The 21,112-nt window shown below is 40.1% G+C and overlaps 1 protein-coding gene across 5 annotated transcripts in view; it reads right to left on the bottom strand.

Annotated features, from left to right (window-relative positions):
* Positions 1-21,112, bottom strand: part of ATP11C (ATPase phospholipid transporting 11C (ATP11C blood group)) — a 152,112-nt gene that overhangs the window by 20,131 nt on the left and 110,869 nt on the right. For all 5 annotated transcript variants that reach the window (XM_072955658.1, XM_072955657.1, XM_072955656.1 and 2 more), the window contains 6 exons: positions 20,746-21,009; positions 17,496-17,670; positions 13,357-13,459; positions 11,749-11,894; positions 8,658-8,717; positions 3,379-3,506 (listed from right to left, as the gene is read on the bottom strand). In XM_072955658.1, the coding sequence (XP_072811759.1) occupies positions 3,379-3,506; positions 8,658-8,717; positions 11,749-11,894; positions 13,357-13,459; positions 17,496-17,670; positions 20,746-21,009 (876 nt within the window). The remainder of the gene's footprint in view (positions 1-3,378; positions 3,507-8,657; positions 8,718-11,748; positions 11,895-13,356; positions 13,460-17,495; positions 17,671-20,745; positions 21,010-21,112) is intronic.

The raw sequence follows: 21,112 nt of genomic DNA on the forward strand, positions 1-21,112 counted from the left end.
AAAGTCTTCGGGTGCCCTTTACATTTTTTTAAATTGAGTCAAATAACATGTTTGAAGCTGAACAGCCACGCTTTCATAAATGGCAGGTGGACAGATCAAGTTTAAAATCTGTCAAAAACAGCAGTCTTCTCCGTACAAGTCAGAATGTTAAATAAGGCTACCAATTCTAATGGAGCAGAGCTGCAGAAAGAAGATGGGTTTGTGCACGGAATTCTTTTAACTTCTATTTCAAAGTTCTCTTAACATTTATCAAAAGGTATTTAAATCACTCAGATAGCACACCTGTTGCCAATACTACCAAGCATGCCATCGGACTGCACTGAGTAAGAAACACCTTTGTAATGTAAATACAAATGATCCTTGTTCAGTTGGTATGGAGCGCTGTGGGGTTTCCTGAAAAAATGGCAGTTACACAACTTTTACCGACTAGGATTTCCAGGTGCCTGCAATCAGAAATGCAGGGAACTGCACAAGGCAATACAGCAATACGCTGCTGTTTGCTCTAGAAAAACTGCAGAAGGAAAAGAGGTAGCTGCTGCTCAGAAACAAGCTCTCTCCATGGCCAATAAGTCATGTTCCCAAAGCAACTGGGAGCCACAGGGAAGACACTGCCCTAAAGATCCTCGCAGGGAGGTCCCAGCAACTGCCAGCCAGTGAGGCTTTCAAGAGTCACGGCCTTGGGCTGAGGCAGGAGGTGGTTCCTGTCTTTGCAGCCAGTCACTGGATTTACATTACACACTGTGGGAAGAAATGATGGGGCGTCGAGGTATGCTGGGTTACAGGCGAGGCTTTCTAGCCGCGCTTGGATGAATGACGAACCTGTTGTAAACTCGGAATGGGACAGCCAATGAGCGTGCAGGGAAACAGAAGAGAGAATGACGGTGGGGGAGCGGGCCACCAGCAGCACAGGCCTGAGTGCCTCTGTAGGATGGGAGGCAGCAGCAGGTCGACCAGGACCTCTCTTCTGTTTTTCAAAGCTATAGAAGAAACATACTATGTCTCTTCCCTCTAGAAAAGAACTACAGTTTACGTTTCAAATTTCTCTTAAAAAAATAGAAAAAGATCCAATGATGTCATGTTTCACGTCAAAACTTTTGGTAAATGCTAGAGTCACTAAGTCCCTGAAGGTGCTATCTACAATATGCTGCACAAAGCCACAGGTAATGTTAAGTGGGACAAATGCAGAGAGAGCCACGTATGAAGATGAGGGCTTCAAGGTGACAAAGGAGTACTCAGAGTAACGGAGCCATCTACAACTCTGCGACAGGCTGAGAGCAGGCGGGAAGGAAGCTGCATTTGGGGCTGGGCGACAGGTACGCCATGCCGTTCATTTCTCTACCCGATGTGGCAGGCATAGCCTCTATGCAAAATCGTTTACTAATGCATCACTTACACCTATAGTGCGGGAACTAAAACTTCACGAAAACCCTTAGAATAATTTGTACTCGCCAGCTTGCTTCAAGTTTTCAGCATTCTTAATGTATGAAAGTGCTAAGCACCGCCGTGAAGTTAGGTGAAGGGTGTTTGAAGACTAGCTACCACCTACGGAAACCTTACCATGTGCTGGGCACCATCTTAAGTTCTGTTACATGTTGCCACTCATTTAATCCTCACAAAAACATCGTGATGAGGTCTGTTGTTACCCAGGTTTTGCTGAAGACGAAAGTGAGGCACATCTCAGTCAAGCAACCTGAGCAAGGCCGCACAGTAAGTGGCGGAGCTGGAGCTGGAGAGCAGGTGATTAGCTGGGGCTCTGGGGGGGGACTGAACTGGAGCGGTTCTGCTCGCTGCCGCCCAAACCCCACTTCAATCAGAGTAGCTGCACTACTGGGCTTCACTTTTGCTGTTGTGTAAAGACAGAACCCTGCTGATCGGTATTTGAAAACCACCAGCCTGTGGAAAAGAGCACAGGGTTGGTCATCAGGAGGACCCGAATCTGATCTTGCTTTGGTCTCTCAGACCTTATGTCCTTAGGCAAGTTATTTCTGGGCCCTGGTCATCATTTTAAACATGAGGCTGGTTCCCCTCTAGATCTAACCTATCCCTTTGTGAGAAATACAAAGAAAAGCAGAACATGTTAAACAATGCCACGAGGAGACAATGGGCAAATTCTAGGTTAGGGGAAGCGCTGCAAGATAAATGATCCAGTTTCGTTAACAAATAAATTGCCAGATTAACCTACAGATTAAGAGACTGAAGAAGCCTATTATCCAACTGCAATATATGAACCTTATATACTGTTTCAAACAAGCATGCTATAAAAAGAAATGAGTCAGCTGGAAAATTTGAGCATTGACTGGATATCTGATGGTATGATGGTCTTGCTAAATTTTTAGATGATAGTGTACTGTTATCTTTTAAAGTCCTTATCTTTAAGAGATACGTGCTGAAATAACCATTTTACATAATGTTTGATATTTGCTTCAAAATGAGTCCTTGATAGGCAATACAGGGTTATTAATGAAGCAAGATTGGCCCTGAATTGGTAATTGCTGAAGCCAAGTGGTGAGGACAGGAAGTTCACTATATTAATAGTATTTTTGCTACTTTTATGGATGTTTTAAATTTTCCATAATACCTTTAAAATGTTAACAAATTTTATAAATCTGCTTAAGTCTACCAATGACTGAATGTGAGTTTTATGAGTCATATGGGCTAAAGACACCCCTTAAATTTGTGCACTTTCACTTCATACAAATGAACCACACTCAAGTCTCTCTACTGCACTTGGTACCCACTCTTTATCCACTGTAAATCAACATCTTTATCCTCAGCTGTAGGCTTAATTTATAAATTTCCAATTTAATCATAGGTTAAAGAACTGGTGACTGCTGAGTTGCTCATCCATAGAGAAAAGCATCTATTTCCAACTAACCCAAAATGAATATAATGGCTTGATGAGTTAATTGTTTTCTTCAACAATGCTGTTTTAGAATGGAGCTAACAAAGTGGGGAGGCTATATCTCAGGGGCAGTTTACAAGAGAAAGCCTAATATAACATCATCAGTTCAATCCATTATAGGAAGGAATCAATATTCTAAACTACCAAAGATCTTTGTGTGGTTTGTGTGTGTGTGTGTGTGGGGTGTGGGTGTGGTTAAAATATTGTGTCTTTATCTAAGACTCCAGAACTCTATGACAATGCAGGCTCAAGTTTTAGGAATTACTACTGATTTTGAACTAAATAGTTCACACCCATTCAAGTATAGGACCTACATCTAGGAAACATGTCATTTTTCAATTGGATGGTCTGGTTTAAGTAGCTAAAAATTCAGAACTAAACCATGTTATCAAACCAGGAGGCCAGTTCTGTGTCCTTCCTACCTGCAGATAAAATGAAACTCACAACTTTCAAAGCCTAAGGGGGTTTTAACTTACATATATAGTCGGGGATCTGCAGTCAGCGTGTCAATGTTGATGTGCTGTTCCAGTAGACTGTAGGCCAGGATGGGCAAGGATGTGAAGCAGATATTGTACATTGTAAGGTAAGCGGCATCATACAGTGGCTGTAATAACAAAATACAGAAGAGAAACACATGTACTGTAACAGTCAACTGCAAGAGGATATTTAAGAGTTTAGAAAAATCACAAGCTAAAACAAGACAGTTTCATACTTTTTGGGCTAGCAGAGGAAGTTTTGTAAATAACATCACTTTAGTGACTATAAAAAAAAACCCCTAACATTTGTAATGCATCATATTAATACACCTTCCCTTTTAAAATAGGATCCTACTCAGAATGTTCACATGCTCTAACAGTTATTAACTAATAACTTTTCAAAAGATTTTCAGTGAATAAAGACCAATTAAGCATAAGACAGGAAACCCTCAGGGAAACTAAACATAGGCATTGGCCAGCCTGTGTCAGTTCTTCATGCTTAACATTTTACATGGTTTTAAATGTCACTATCACCTTCTCCAGACTATATTTATGATATTGAATGTGGCCATTTACTAAGGATTAAATAAATGTATTCACAAAAACAAAGCTAAATATATGTACATGGTCATGACTCTCTGGTCCTGAGTTTCCTAGGCTCCGTCTGACCAAAGTTTCCAACTTCCTGCTTGTCGTCCCATAGGACAACCTGCAACTCAAAATGTTCAAAACCAGACTCATCGACTTTCCCTTCAAATCTGCTTTCTCCTATGTTCCCTACCTCAGTGAGTGGCCTCACGATGTTTGCAACCCCAGTATCTACCTTGGTGCCTGGTATCACTTAGGTCCTCAAGAACATTGTGACATTGAGTTTCTCTTCCTACCTCACTAGTCATTCCTTCTGTCTCCCACTCTCCTTGAGCCCCGTGTTGGAGTATTTTCACGCTCGGTGTTTGGAACTCACTTTATATTCACTCTCTAGGTGATCTCATTCAGTCCCCTGGTTTTTATACAACCCATTCACTGAAAATTCCCAAATACCTATCTCCAGCCCAGAGCTGTTTGCATATATCCAACTGCCTGCTTGGTACCTCCTCTTGGGTCTCCAGCATATTTCAAACTATGTCCAGAACTGAATTTCTGACCCACCCTCACCTCAAACTTGCTCCTCCTGACATCTTGCCCATCTCAGGAAAGAACAACTAAATCTTTCTGATCAATCAGAACCAAAATCTTGGTTTCATCTTTGACTCTTCTCTTTTTCAAAACCCACATCCAATCAGTTAAGAAGCATTTATTGGCTCTACTTTCAAATATATTCAGAAGCACGTCACTTCTCAGTACCTCCACTGTGAAAACCCTGCAGGCCTTTAACTGGTATCCCAGCTTCTTCTCCCCTTGACCTGCAGTCTATTCTCAACACAATGGCCCCAGGAAATGGCTACTAGAAAATCAGTCAAATCAAATCATTGTTTTGTTCAAACTCTCCAGTGGATTCCTTTATCTCTGAAAGTAAAGAAGTTCCTACAATGGCGTGGTTATAAAGTCCCACTCAATCTGGCTTCTCTTACCTGTCTGTCACCTCCTCAGTGAGACCCATCTTGACTGAACTAGCCTCTCCCTCTCTCTTGAACACATCCCTCCCCCCATAGCACTAATCACCTTCTAACTTACATTATCAATTTATTATGTTTACTGTCTCTCTCGTCACACTAGAATTTACGCTCTACACAGGCAGGGATCTTTATTTATTTTATTGATAGCTGCAGCTTGAGAGAAAGCAGAGCAGCCCCTGACATCCAGGAGCTGGCCTGGCACTCCCAGCGGGGCAGCGATGTTCTGGCAAACGCAAACAATCTCAAAGAACAGCAGAATTAAACAAGGCCACTCTTTGACCATAATGGATCAGGACAAAAACACAACCATTCCATAATCATGTTTGAAGACAGACAGAATATAAATATTGTCCAAATCACAATAATGAGCAACATCCATGTTCTGGCTAATCTGGGTGACCACTTACTGCTTCTCGTCTAATGACATGTTGGCTTCCTGGGTAAGATTTACTAAAATGCCCGGGCATAACATTACCCCTATTGGCTAACAATAGCCAGCAAGGCCCTACTCCTTAAACCCTTCTTCGCATCACCTAACTCAAGCCCAAACCTTCTAAGACTTCTCTAACATCTTTTTCCTTGAGAGGCCCCACTGTTCCTCATGGTGCTCTTTCTTGTTGCGTCGAGTAATAAACCTAATTTGATCAACTGTAAGTGTGTTCCCGTCTTTGACAACCTTGAACTCCTAGAACACAACTTGGCATACAGAAAGCATTCAATAAATACTGGATGAATGAATGAGTAGAGATTAGAAGCTATAACACATCTATAAAGGACTGATCTGACATTCTCAATATTCCTTTATTGAAAAAAAATTAAGGTTTTTTTTAAATGAACCTCATTTTGATGAAAATACTTATTGAGTTCAGCAGTTTTCTATGCAGTGCTAAATGCTGTCATAAAACCATCACCTGTGATCTGAATAAATAACACCCCATATTCATATGCATTTTTCACACATATAAAATGGTTTTTGATTAATCAAATGCATTTAAATGTGACACAAATTAACGCAATTATGCATTTTTCAATCACCGGCTACTAAACATACAATCACTACCATCGTGGGGGTTGACTCAGAAAGGCTGGGAACAACCTGAATAGAGGCATTAATTAGTTCACTCATTAGTTGACTTCAGAAACATTTACTGAGTGTTTACTAAGTGACTGATTCCAGGGACAGAAAAGATTTGTACCCTGTCTGCCAAGGAGTTCTAGAGGGGGAGGCAGAGTGGCGAGCTAACAAGGAGCTGGGAGAGCCCAGAGGAGGGGACCACAACTCTGGCCTGCAGAAGAGACAAAGCGAGAGAGAACGCGAGCAACTTTCGCAATGAGTTAAAAACACGGCTCTAAGCAGAACGCGGAGGTGCTTTTCTCCTAAACACACAAAGATTTCAGTTTAGCAAAATATGTTACTGAATTAAAAGTACCCCCCAAAAGGTGTTACAGTCCTTTTAATTCTCAAGGGAGAGGACTAGTCTGTTGGCACACAATGCTACATTTTCACTGGAAAATACCCATTTTCGCTAATGAGAAAACTGAACAAACAAACAAATACACAAAAACAAAACTCAGATTGACTGGTGTGTAATTTAGTCTTGAATTTCATTCAAACAAAAGAAGCATCAATCTATTTTTGTTCCACTATGGTACTTTGAGGGTACGTGAGAAGACAATTGTAATTCTTATATGCGTAATTAGAGGAGACAAGAAAAGTCCTGAAAATAAACAACAGGTTTAGTTGACAATACTATTTCTTGTTAAACCTGTTATAAATGCTATCTTTTCATGAAGGAAAAAGACCAGTACTCTCCTAGCTTTGTTAAAGACAGAGTTGCTTTTTGCTTAAAGACTCTGAATCCTGGTCCCATCTCTATATTCTCCAACGCTCCCCTCCAAGGTCCAGAGAATACGTGATGTAGACCTGATCTGAAAAAGGTTGATTACCTGTATATATTCCAGATATTTGCAATAAAGGTCTTTACATTCAGCACCAGCACATGGCCAAAGTAAAAAAATAAAGATATGTACAACACATCATGACCTCAGAGAGACCTTCCTTTTACCTGATACACTTTTCCTCTAAGATGTCTGCCCGAATGTCACCTCACCAGAGAGAACTTTCCAGATCATCCTGTCTAAATAGCAGCTGTCTTCCCCAGTCACACTCTCCATTTATGATGCTATTTTTACCCCTTCAGAGCATTTATCAGCCCCTAACATAACACATTTATCTGACTGATGTCTGTCTCTCCCTCTGTCGCTCACTGTACTGCACGCTTTGATCACTGTTCCATCCCCCGCGCTGAGCCTAGCACACAGGAGGCACTCAAGAAGTATTTGTTAAATAAATGAACGTACCAGTTGAGCAAATGAGGAAGGCAAACACCAACTCCTACGGAAACCTAAGCAGACCCCAATAGCCCAGGGTTTTACAAGGAGTAAGTCCTTTCTGCCTTCATACAACTTGTGCTTGGTAAACATGTTTTAAAAGCAACAGATTCCTTTCAAAAGAAAAACAATGTTTTAACCAGCTCAAGCCAACTTCCCTTTATCATTGTGCTACAAAATTTGAAAATGTCTTTTTAATATTCGCATCTATCATTCAAGGAAGTGAGGAATTACAAGCATTTTGATCAATAGTAATCTGAATACTCAAGAAAAGTCGATTTATCAGAATTTATAAAACTCTGTTACTAATACTGCTATTTTGAATATAAGAAAGCTGAAGGCACTTCCTACAGCTGGTTGATGATTAATTCATAAAGTGATCTGCTTAACTGGCATCATGGGGCTGATGACATGGCACTGATGTTAAGAGACAAGACGCAAGTTCAAGAGAAAGATAGCAGTCACTTCCCATTGAGAAGAATACACTCTATTAAAAACACTGCCAAGAAATTAGAAAAAAAATCACTCCTGTCACGAGGAATGGAGCATGCCTTGAAATTTAGAAACTCAGTCTCTAATACCTGTGATGATGTCACGAGCAACTCAGCTTGGCAAAAATCACTGAATTGCTTATACATTACGAAATTTTTGAGTCATTGAGCATTACAGCACCTTTATTTAGCTCTACTTCCACTAGCATCAATGCAAAATCCATTTCAGTTGTTAAAACAAACCTACAAACATGCCTGCCCATCCCACCACTTACGTATCAAGTTAACATACACCATATTCTTTATGTGATAAATGCTCTGAAAACAATCGAGGGCAAAAAGTGTAGAATCGCTTAAGTAATCTAAGGCTTTCTCCAGGAGTCCCAGCTTTTTGGCCAGCTTAAACATCAGTGTTTTTCTAGAAAATCAACCTGACACTCTACAAAAGTATGAGATTTTATTTAATGAAATATAAACTATAATGTTTTAGGATTATTGGAAAACATTGTATACACTGATAAAAAGAAAAAAAATTTTAAAGGACCTCAATTGCAACAGGATGTACCAAATAACTTTCAAAAAGAAAATAATAAAAAGACCAAAGCAAAGATATGAAGATCTGCTAGTTTCAAAATCAGGCCAAGAAGATCAATTGTCAAACCAAGGGAAAAAAACCCTTTTACTATGGGCATACCTCTCTAATCTCTACAATTCAACACATAAAAGGTAAGTTATTAATAGCAAATAGGCTACATTATAACAAATAACTAGGGAAACAAACCTGTTGTGAGAATCCACAGAAGAACTGGTACAAAAACTGTGGCAAAATGAAACAAAGGTTCTAGAAAAAAAAATAAAGAAAAGGGTTATTAATGTTTTCACTTGATCAACTTTCTAAACTAAAACAGGAAATTGTACTCCAAATAGTCCACAGGCAGTCCTAAGTTCTTCTAATATCGTAATGCATTAAACTTCTACTAAAGAGTTGTAAGAAAACTAGTCAAAACAAATGATTACATTCACATTAATACCATTTTTGCCTTTCCAAAGCAGAAGATGATCTCACTTACTTTATAAGAACCTCTTGCTAATTCTTCTAGGGAAGCAATGAGCTCATACAATATGAACACCTAATGGTACCGCACCATAAATGCTAAGTGAATTTGCAAAATCATCACAAAGCAGACTGACATAAAGCTCTAAGTATAAATTTTAAAGTCAATCAATGCCAATAAATAGTAAAGAAATTATTACAGTGTACACTGACAGTAACAAGTACCAACTAATTATTTTTGATCACCTACTGTATGTAAAGATGACACTGTGGGTGATATAAAACACAAATCAAAACAAAATTTCTTACTCCTAAGGGATTTATCATTTAATTGGGAGAATACTAAAAACAAGTAGATTGAAAAAATAAAAGCTGAGAATTCATAAGGCAGTAAAAGCCACTAGGTGAGATGATAATTACTGAAATTAATGTCTTTAGGCAAAGCTACTAGAACTGATATTTTCAATTGAGTGCTATCCTTTAGGGTCGGCTGTGACTATATTCGAGTGTTGCTCTCACTCGTTTATGATGTCTTTGGATTTTTCTTTCGGAGGCACCTTCAATAGCCCATTTTTAAGCCATGTCAAATAACCAGTCTCCTTCCTTCTGTCACACATTCTCACTTAGTTAATTCACCAGGCTGGTGGACTTGAGGCTGTTTTAAAAATCCAATGGATCCTTAAAGTATGAGCATCTGCCACAGCTGAGGCTATCTGGGCGAATACACTACAGGATCTGGAGGATGTTTCTAAGGAAAACTGCTACATGTATTTTGAGTGTTAGTGCTCCCAAGGTCATCATCTGGCAAGGCGACACTCATCTGTATGTATCAGTTCTGGCAGAATGCAAAATACTCTCAGCAGCATTTCCAGAGTCATAGTTTACATACATAAAGTGTTCTGAGGTTGGAGGAGGCACTGCTCGGTGTGTGTTATGGGGGTGCTTTGTGGGAAGGGGAAGTCTGCCTTTCCCACTAGAATGTAAGTCCCATAAGAAAAGGAACTCTGCCTGTTTTATCCCATTACGAATCCTCAGGGCCTAAAACAACGCTTGGCATATGGTAACACATTCAAACTATTTGCTGACTGCATGAATAAAGAATCTAGACTTCGAACTAGGTAAGAAAGATGAACAGGAAGCAAAGCGAGGCCAGATATATTTTAAACATACAAGGTAAGACAAAGTCCGACTGTGGAGTGCAGTAAAAGCCAGAGTAATTCTTAGACAATGGAGAGTGAAGTTTCTGGAGACAAGCTGAAAAGTGGCATTTTCTAAACATTAACCTGGCTGAATTATGAAAGGAGGACTGAATGGAGAAATAGAAGGCAGGAAGAGCTGTCACTGAAGTACTCCAGGGCTGGCCAATAACAACTTGAAGATGCAATGGCAAGATATGAGGAAGGAGGGCATCTTAGCTCAGCCAAAGAGGGTCAAAAGTATTAGAAATCATCTTGGGACAAAAAACAGCACTAACCAAGGGATACTGCTATGTCAGTAACTACGTGACAATGCACACAGAGATCCTAATGAAGACAGAGCGCATTGCCCTACATACTCCCCTAACCTGGGAACAGGGGTATGTAAATTAATGACCCAGGATAAACAGCCATTTTAATGCTTGTTTTGTTTTTCTTAACAAAAAACATTCCTTCCATCTGGTGGCAGTTGCTTGAATTGCAGGCCAAAATCTTAGAGGCAAACCAAGCTTCTGGAATAGGATCAGATTGCTAGGCAGATCAGCACGGCAAATCTTCACAGGCTCTCCTCCTAGGGGGAGGTAAGAGAGAATAACCATCCATCCCTAGTGGCTGTTAAGTTTTTGAGCCCAAGGCCTGACGGACCCTAACTGTATTACAAATAAGTAACATAACCACGCTGAATGGTGGAAAAGGAAAAAAGTAACTTTGGAAACAATATTTTGACTATATACTTCTAAGGCTAAAGACAAAAAGAAGTGCACACAAATATATTACTCACGTTAGTTCTCACAGGAGTATGAGTTAGCAATTCTGAAACTATTTGAGATGTACACTAGGGTTCAGCAAATCAAGAAAACATAATGAGGATGAGAACCAGGTTTCTCACCACTGAAGAAAGGAGTTACAAATAAGGAAAAGGGAAAGGTTAGAATGAACCTTGTGGCACTGGCTGTAATCAAAGGTATCAGTATAAATTTGAGTTTAAATACTGAGTTCATACTGATACCACTCATTCTGGCCCAAGAACTTCAGCTCAGTAGCAATGAGCACTACTAGTACCCAGATCTTGATTTCTAAATACCATTTGCAAATAGAAGGAAGCAGTGATCCTTGGAGAAAAGTCTGAATCCAGGACTGGGGAAAGAAGACTACAAGATGAGCCTAGAACATCACGTGGTGCCGGAAAATAAAGAAGACTGCAAAAAGGGTTAGGGCTATGGGGAGGGAGGAATGGGGAGTTGCTACTCAATGTGTATAAAGCTTTAGTTATGTAAGACAAGTAAGTTCTAGAGATCTGCTGTACAATATTGTGCCTATGGCTTCATGGATGTATATGTCTGTCAAAATTGAACTGTAAACATTTCATGGGTACATGTATTGTATTTAAACTATACTTCAAGAAGGTTGACTTAAAAATTTCATCTCAAATCTCTTGCATTAAAAGGAATTTCTGGTTTCTGATTCATTTAATATACCACCTCTGTCGCTGACCATAAATTTCAGCAATAAGACTGTAAAAGAAACATGAAAAAAGGAAAAAAAAAAAAAAAACTAAACCAAGCTGAGCCAGCGCTGGGTTAAACAGTCATAAGTTAAATTACAAATATTTTATCACATACCTTATAGAAGAAATACTGTACAAGGTGTGCTATTCTCACATAATATAGATGTCCGTGAGCCAACAGCAGTTTCTTTAAATGTTTAAACTTTGGAACAGAATAATCGCTATTCCTGGCTGCTTGGCGGCCTTCTTTGCCTTTAATACCTAAAAATAGAAAATCTCTATAGGGTGAGTATTTTATAGAATAAGCAACCCTCTGATTTGTCACTTTCCTATTTTTAACTTGCTTACATGTTCAATTGATTAGCTTACTTCAACTGATTAGTTTAGCTTTATTTTTTTAAAGCAAAAAGTGCTTTTAACAGTGACAGTGAGAGACTTACCAATAAAAAGTAAAATTATGTTTAATTGGCAATTACCTACTTATGACACAATATAAAATAATTAAACAGAATCATTATTTTAATCATTCCAAGTTAAAAATTACCCTGAAGAAAAAAATTACATCTGAAAAATTTTTTGAATGTATTTAGTAAGTGCTTAATTAGGCATGGCACCAGATTAGGCGCTGTATTAAAGCAACTCAGAGACCTGGGGTTTGTGGTCTAAGCTCAAAACTGAAGAGTTATGATGAGATGGTAAGGTCCTTATACTGCCTAAGTGTATTCAGAATGAATACACTTGGTCTGTCCAAAATGTCCATAAGGCAGTTGGTCCACACCAAAAGGTCTTGAAATTTGGTCCTGTCCAAAATGTCCACGAGCATATTTGGTCCATGCCAAATGGCTCTGGACAGGACCAAATCTCAAAGCTCTTTTGGTGTGGACCAAATGTGCATCACTATGGATGTTATAGACAAGACCAAATGTTCTGCAAGGCTGTGCAGGAGACCAAGTATTACATAAGCTCAAGCAGCTTTACATCATTTCCATACTCAATAAACAATGAGTAGAACATGAGTTCCACACTAAATAGTTACTTCCAAATGGAAAGAATTTGGGAATCCAAACATATATCCAATACAATAATCCCCAAGATACTAATTCCAATATTTTTCCCCCTCCAAAAACAAAACAAAACAAAAAAACACTTGCTGGGGGTGTCAGGACTGCTGTATCCCAGCAGCCTAACAGGGGGAAAATGGTGCAGATTGTAGAAAAGCTGTTGTTGCATGCCAATATATAAATTCACCAGTACAGCCCAAACCACGCACAAATATTGCCATGAGAAAATCAGCCAACCAGTTATCATTTCTTAGTCCCAAACTGTTAAGAATCTCAGAAGATATAGTACATCAACATAAGCAGGTGATCTGGCCAAGGGCAAAAAAAAAAAACAAAAAAAAACACAATAAAATTTCATGCATGCTGTCAAAGTTGAGAGCTAAATGATCAATTGCACTGTCAGTAGGTTTAGGAAATTCACTTTACTTGGCTAATATAAAAAATATCCTCCAACTTTGTATTGCTACGTTCCACGAAGGGTAGGACTTTGGTGTGGACATATTCCATGATCAGATGAAGAACTTCATTTGATTAACAGTGATCATTCCCAAATTTTAAATTCAAGATGAGCAACCAAAACAATCTCTCTAGAATAATAAGACCACTCTACCTAAAAGCAATACTGATACCTTACAGCTGCCATCTCATTAGATGTTTCTTACCTATTCCCACATGGGATTCCAAGATCATACTAACATCATTGGCACCATCACCTATCGACAGTGTTATTGGGCTGCCTTTTAAATTCTTCACCATTCTCACAATCTAAACATTAAATACAAAAGAGGTATAGAAAAGGTCAAAGCAGAATGTGAGATTGTACTACATTGGGGGTATTTGCCTCATTCACACTTGTAAATGAAGGCCTTGCAAACAGAAAGATAGTTTGTGCATATATGTACAACAGTCTTGAATTCTCAGAGGTGGAAGAACATAGCTTTTCATAAGGTAACACCAGCACCCACTTGTTTCTGGTTCTGTGCATGTATGAACTGTTAAAAACCACACCTCCTACCTATATCAGAGGTCAATACTTTTCCCTCTTTAGTCATTGCTTCAAGTGTCCTTTCAGATCAGGTGTTGAATGTGTCAAAGTGGAGACTAGAAAGCCAATTTGGGGTAACATGAATGGGCCTATGGGTACAAAAGTGGGTGGTGAGAGAACAGTGTTTTCGGTTACCTCTCCCTCTCCACCTGCTGGCATTCCCACCTCCCGAGTGCGCCTCAACCCTTATTCCCATCTAGCTGCCAACTAAACTGCACTAAATCTCTCAATGACCAATATGATTTGACATCTTGTATAGGTAGCCGCATTTTAAAACGAGGAATCTTAAAGGTGATGAGATTTGCGGAAAGATGCCTAAGATATGTATATAAAGCCTGTATTTTCCCGAGTGTCCCTTAAACATGTGTCGACGGCACAATGCAGCTTGATGCTGTGTTCCTGGTAGGTACCGAATAAAATAAATCTGGCAGAGTTACTTGTGGCAACTGTATTGGGCAAGCAGCTGTCCTCCCACCCTATGTTTTAGATAATGACTGCTTTATGTGTCAACCCTCAAAACCCCATGGAATCTAGCAGCTTTTAGAAAGCTTATATAATTCAGTAGTTAAATAATGCCTTGCAAAATTTTGTGCTCACAATGGCTGTCACCAGGTAACATAAAGTCCATTTTCACATAACTAAAGTGATTAAAAATAATTTATACAAGGCAAAGCCACCCCGCAGTCTTTTCTTTAAAGAAAATTCAGTAAGGTTTTAGTTGTATGAAATACAAAAAACCACACGTCCAATCCATTTAACACAATAATGATGTTACTATGAAATGCTACCTTTCCCCCAATCCCTCACCTCAACTTGGTTCTTTTTAAAAACTTCATAAGAGTGTCAGAAATAATTTGTAAGTGAGTCAAAGACAAAAATCAAAGAACCCAAACTAAATTTGTTCTTGATGGGCTACAATACTGTTTTGATAGGCTACGAAACCAGTTGCACCTGTTATACTGTGTGCAGGTGTGATTTACACCTCCAGGAAGACAAGAGCAGTCAGGAAAGGCCTAGGGAAGGCAATAAAATTATCAAGGGTGACAGCTTCTGCATGAAAATATAGATTAAAAAGATGAAAGCTCATTCTTGTGGAAAGATAAAAGGAAATATGGTCATGCACCATAAAATTGTGAAAGATTTAGATAGATAAACATGGAGCTTTTTACTGAGCCCCCCGGTCACCTGGATTTAGAATGTCTCTTCACCCTGTAGATAGCTTCATGAAAAAGAAATCAATTTACCAAAAACTATTTATTGACCAAGTGTAACTACACCCAATACAATGTGCAAATATCCAAAGAAGATATAAGGCTTGGTCATACACCTTAAGAAGCATATTATGGGGAATGGATACAATAATATCAGACAATCAGATTAACAATACATGCCATCTATGCAAGGGAATATATATAACACTGTCATCTAAGTCTTCCACGTAAGAAGGCCTATGATGTCAGAGAGAAAGTTAGGTGGAGTTAAATGAGCTGTTCAAGTCCTGTACCTGGAAGGCAATGGAAAGAAAGAAATAGATGGAAAAGACAACGTGCTGGAAATGAACAGATTTGGTGACTGAGATCACATGGAAGGGTAAAGCATGGGGACGTCAACACAGATTTGAAGGTTTTGAATCTAAAGACCTGGAAGTACAGCGAGCTCAGTAACAGGTGTAAAAAAAGACAACGAAAATGGTGGCTGTGCTCTAGAGATTGCTGAGTTGAGGTGATAATGACACACCCAAGAAAGTATGTTCAGAAAACAACTGGAGAAGTAAAGTAGAACTCCAAAGATGTGGACTGGAGAAGTGACTTGAAAATCATCTATATGGATATGACAGGTGAGTAGGTGATATCCTGGAAGAAGTGACTACAGTTAGAGGAAAAAAACACTGAACCACAAGGTCTCCAATATTCTGGGTGGGAGAAGCAGCACGGCGTCAGGAATTCAGATACCTGCCTGGGCAGCGGAGCAGTCAGAATCCAGGTGAGCAACCCAAGCAACAGACAATGAATGTATGGGGAAAAAAAAAAGGCTCTAAAGGTTGAAGAAAAGAAAGAAGGGCATCTGACTGCAGTGGAAATTAGGGCATTGTCCTAAATTAGGATGGGCTGTGTGCGGGCAGGCAAGTGCGAGGGAGGGAGAGGGTGTGTGTGAAGGAGAAGCAGAAAATACAGCGCCATCCGCGGGGCTAGAGCAAGCAGTTGGGGAATGGGAAGAAGCAAGACACTAACACATATACAAGGATCCAGCGTATACACAAACGAAAAAGTCTGCAACTGAGACTCCAATGTTCCTTAGACCGAGTGAAGCAGATCAGGATGAGCCAGAGGAACTGCAAGAGACAGCATATGGGATGTGGCCCTTGAGCTGGGTTTTATTAGGAGCAAAATTTTTGTTAGGCCAGGAGGAATTCAGAGGGAATTCCAGATGAGGAAATGGTAAGAGGAAAGCTTTGGAAGTTGGTGTGAGCATGGCACGTGGAAGGGACATGGAGAGGGAACAACCAGCAGTAGAGGATTCACACTGGGCATGAGTGACGGTGGACACAAAGTCTGTAGAGTTGCATGAAAAAGGTCATCGGGGTGGCCCCGAGTGTCACAGTGAGTCATCTGCCCTTCATCCCAAGGGATAGGAAACTACTGAAAAGTTTTTGAGCGAGAATACATGATGAGAGAAGTACGGTTTTAAGAAGATTAATTTGGGAGCCTGGGGAAACAGACTGAAGGGGGAAGGAGGAAGCACTGGTGAGATTAAATCAAATGTCTCTGTGTGAAGTCATAAGTGCTTGCTTGGAATAGGCTGGAGATAAAAGGTTTAACAAGATGGCACCAAATGAGAGCTATGACAAAAGGCAGGGCCAACAGGACTTGGTGACTATATACGGGGTGAGCGAGGAAAGGGTCAAAGGTAGTTTGGAGACTTAGGAAGCAAAGGAAAAATGTCACTGGTAACAGGAATAATGAAGACAAGGAATAACACAAACCGGCCTGAAGGAGAAAATTATAGTATCTGTCTTGAATACCAGAATTAAATGTGACAGTGGGGAGTTCGTATGAAGCTGTCTAGCAGGCAGCTAGGAATATGAGTTAACAAAACAGGCAAGTCAGGAGGAGAGACATTATCATCAGTGGGAGTCATGGATGTGCTTATCCAGAAAGACAGCCTGTAAGTGAAAAGCAGAGGGAAGACACAGTCCCAGGAAAAACTGATAATCACAGAGAAGACAGAGATGAAGCAAAATAAAAAGACACTAGGTTGCCAAGAAGTTTGAAAAAAAGGACTGTGGACTATCCCAGAAACCAAGAGCAGAGAGTTTAATGGAGGACGTAAGTGACAGTGTCAAGTGCAGTGGAGAAATGAGGGGAAATGAAAGACTGCAGGACAGATTCAGCAAGGGGGTCTCTGCTCTCCTCCAGAAGATCCAACAGAGTAACACGGGAAGAAAGAGTGCGTGGGGCTAATGTAATAGAGGAGCCAGGAGCAGTGGAACGCCGGCAGCCGGCACCAAGCTCTCAGTAGAGAAGTTTGGAAAGTGAGGAACTGGACAGCCAGCTGGGGAAAACAAGGTAAAGAAGAGGACTAGCTCAAACTGATGGGAAGACTCCTGGTTTGACCACACAGAGGAAGAAGCAGCCAGGGAAGATGTAATAAGGTACTAAAGGCTCTCTGAAGAAGAAACAGATTTAAAGTAAAGTAAACATTTGCACATATGTGTGTAGAAGTACCCAGAATGGAACACGAACTAACATCAGTTACCTGGGCTTTCTGTAACGGTGCCATCCGACAGCAGAGCACTGCAGTGCACTTCATACAAATCTGTACGAAAATGCTTTTGTAATTGTTAGAACTAGAGTCTTGACTAGAATTTAATATGAGTGACAATGTGGAGCCATCGATGATTAATCCATATTCCTGATGTTCTGTCCATGCTCTGAAAAAGAAAAAACAATGCCATATTGGAATCTATTATATGTTGCTATTTAGGAATCTGTTTTTTTTTTTAAACCACAGAGGAGTGTCCTGTATAAGGGTCATCATCAACCTGGTTCCTGGATCTGTAAATTCTAAAGAAGCAATTGTCTGTAATAATGGCACAACAGAGACTTTCTATCACATCTCTGAGACTCAAGCGGCCCCTATAGATGGCACTAAGTTCTAAATACAAAAACAATGGACATTTAGTAGCTGGTCTCCATATAGGAAACTTAAGGTAAATTTTGGAAATTACAGTTTAATCGGTCCAACTCTGATATGAAGACAAATTATCAGCCAGTCTGAAAATTCCTTAACAACGCAAGGAGAAGACAAAATGGCTTTGGGGTGTATAAATCACAGAAGGCTTTTCCCTAATTTCTCTGCCTGAGTGACAAAACCTACCAATAGATCTGGCTTCTCAAATATGATGGACTACCTAAAAGACATGCTGTTCATTAAAGAATACCATATAATAATGATATATGTTCCTTAAATAAGTATCATTCTATGCGAGATTAGTGGTTCTTCCACCATAGCCTTCCCATTAGAGTCATCTGGGCAGAAAAGCCCATGTTTAAAGTCTATATTTGAAGATAAATTAAATCAGAGTATCTTGGGCAGGGCTTGTTTTAAAAAGCTCTGCAGGTAATTCTCATGCATAGCCAGGACTAAGAGGACTTAGTTGCCAGGAAAGAAAAATCTAACAGGTGCCAAGTATTGAAGAAAAACATATGGGGGAAAAACATACAACTGAGAAAATTCTACAAATTAACATTTCATTTTTTTTCAATTAAGGAAAAAACAGTGATCAATCATACACTCTCCTTCTTTGCTTCCCTACTCACAGAGTTGGCAATGTGAAGAAAACAGTGGCTCACTAATCAAGCAAGCAGTATTTGTAAACATCAACTCTAAGAAGGCCATATCGAAGGATGGAAAGAATTATTAACCATTCTTTCCTTGGAGAACAGGAAACCTCCTTGGGGTGGCAAAAGCCCACATGAGCGAGTATATCCCACCAAACAAGAAATTAAATGTAGTTAATATCCAGTGACTGGCACAGTAAATACATATCAGGAAAGGACAGTGGGTTCTTTGTGAGATGTGATATCTGACATGGAACTTGAAAGACAGGACAGAAAGAGGAGAGGAGAGAGAACGTATGTGTGGTACACTAGGAAAGTAAGTTGACAAGGTCACTTGAGACCCACTAACGGTTTCCGAGCAGGGCTTTGATGTGGGCAGTACTTGGCTTAAGTGCTTTGGTCATGAGTTACTAGGAATCTGATGGGGGCACCAGTGGTAAGACTGGGAACATGGATAAGGCTTGGTGGCCGATTTGAAGTGGAAGGGACAAAGGAGCAGAAGCTGGCAAAAGTGATTCTGTGTCTGAAGCCTGTTTAACTTGGGGAAAGACTGTACTCAATTCCAAACAGAAGAGCCAGGAAGAGGGAATGTTCTGAGATGGTGAGTTCAGCTTTCCATAAGCCCTGGCTTTTACAAAAGTGCCCCAGAGCTGCTGAATGGTGCTATGGACGGTAATGTGTCCCCTTAAAAGTCGCATGTTGAAGCCCTAACCCCCAATGTGATGGTATTTGGAAATGGGGCCTTTGGGAGATAATCAAATATAGATGAGATTGGGAGGGTGGGGCCCTTATGATAGGATTAATATCCTTATAAGAAGAGGAAGAGACACGAGAGTGTCCTCTCTCTGCCATGTACGGATACAGGAAGAGGGCAGCTTTCTGCAAGCCAGGAAGGGGGACCGCACTGGAACCTGGCCATGCTGGCATGCTGATCCCAGACTTTTGGCCTCCAGAAATGCGAGAAATAAGCTTCTATGGTTTAAGCCACCCAGGCTATGGTATTTTGTTATGGTAGCCCAAACAGAGTAAGATAAATGCACAAGTAAAACACATGTAATCTGGACTGCCTTTTAAAGTACCATTTGGCTAAAGGAAAGAAGATTTATCATAGGCAATTAATAAAAACCTGTTTACTCTCACTGATGTCCAAGTAACAGAAGAACAACAACTGTTTTAAAATAGCCCGTAGCCTCATGAATCTGAGGTATTCATTTTTAAAGCTTGTTTAAACACTAGAGATGAGGATACAGATACAACATAGTTGCTACAAGCATGGGCTCTGGCATTGGATAGACTTGCTCCACCCCTTATTGGTTGCGTTGTCTAGAGTAAGTCACGTTGTGCCCCTGAGCCTTAGTTTCCCTATCCGTAAAATGAAGAAAATAAGACTGCTTTACTGGGTTGTCATAAAGATTAAATGAGAATAATTTAAAATGCTTAATGTTGTCCCTGGAACAAAGAGTGTGCTTAAGAAATGTTAAATAATATTGCCTGGGTGGGGGGGGGTCTTTGGATTTAGTGCAGGTTCATGCTGTGGCATTCTAGAAGAGAAAATCCATTTGCTTGTGCTCAAGGTAAATTCTAATAATTGGTCAATGTTGAGTATAGGAAACTGTATCTCTAGGCATGGAATTATTACATATCTGTGGCTTTCCTTGAGAAGCTTAGATCCCACAAGTTCTTCCTAAGCAACTCATCGAAAGCAGTTGAGTGTCCACACTGTCAAGTGTTCGGCCTCTTTGGAGTACTGGGGCACGAAAATCCACACGGAAAATGGCTCCAGCACCTCAACAAGTGTGCAGACTGCTTATGCTCATTTTATTACATTCATTTAAGAGACCATGAAAAGGAATTGTTTTTCCTTAACATGGACCAGGCCACAACATCAGTGCTAAATACCTAGGCCCTAACTAAACATTTAGAAAATGAACCACTTCTCTAAATCTTGAGAAGTGCAGGGTTTTCTTTTAAATTAAAGGAGAAGTGGAAAGTGCCAAATAATCTCAAATGGGCCATTAGCCGAGTCCTCAGGGAAGGTTCTAACTTACAAGCATAAAGCACCTGCAAAGAATGATAAATTGTAGAAAATACAGCCTTCCACATACGCAGCTATGATTTACATCTGTACCAATGTCTAAATACAACAAACTGATGCACTTTCTTACTTTTTAAGGCTTCTAGTACTTTTTGGAAATTCACGCAGCAACTTCTTACGATATTCAGTCAATAATTCATGTAATCGATCCTCTTTCCTTTCACTTTCTTCGATAGTTTTGGTGGTCAGTTCCAAGAGCTCGGTGCTGGTCTGGAAAAGGCGGCAGGCATAGCAGGTGGACTTGGCCGTCTCCATCTTGTCCCCAGTAAGCACCCAGACTTTCAGGCCTGCTGCGTGCAGAGCTTCAATGGTCTCAGCGGCCTGATCCTGTAGCCTGGAAGCACAAAGGAAACCTTGTTATCCTTGAAAATTCCCCACACAGAATCTGCAAGAAGGCTTGTTACAGAGAAAATTTTTATAATTCATAGCAATTCTGG

The sequence above is a fragment of the Vicugna pacos genome, chromosome X (assembly GCF_048564905.1).
Source record: "Vicugna pacos chromosome X, VicPac4, whole genome shotgun sequence".
Classification (NCBI taxonomy): Eukaryota; Metazoa; Chordata; class Mammalia; order Artiodactyla; family Camelidae; genus Vicugna; species Vicugna pacos.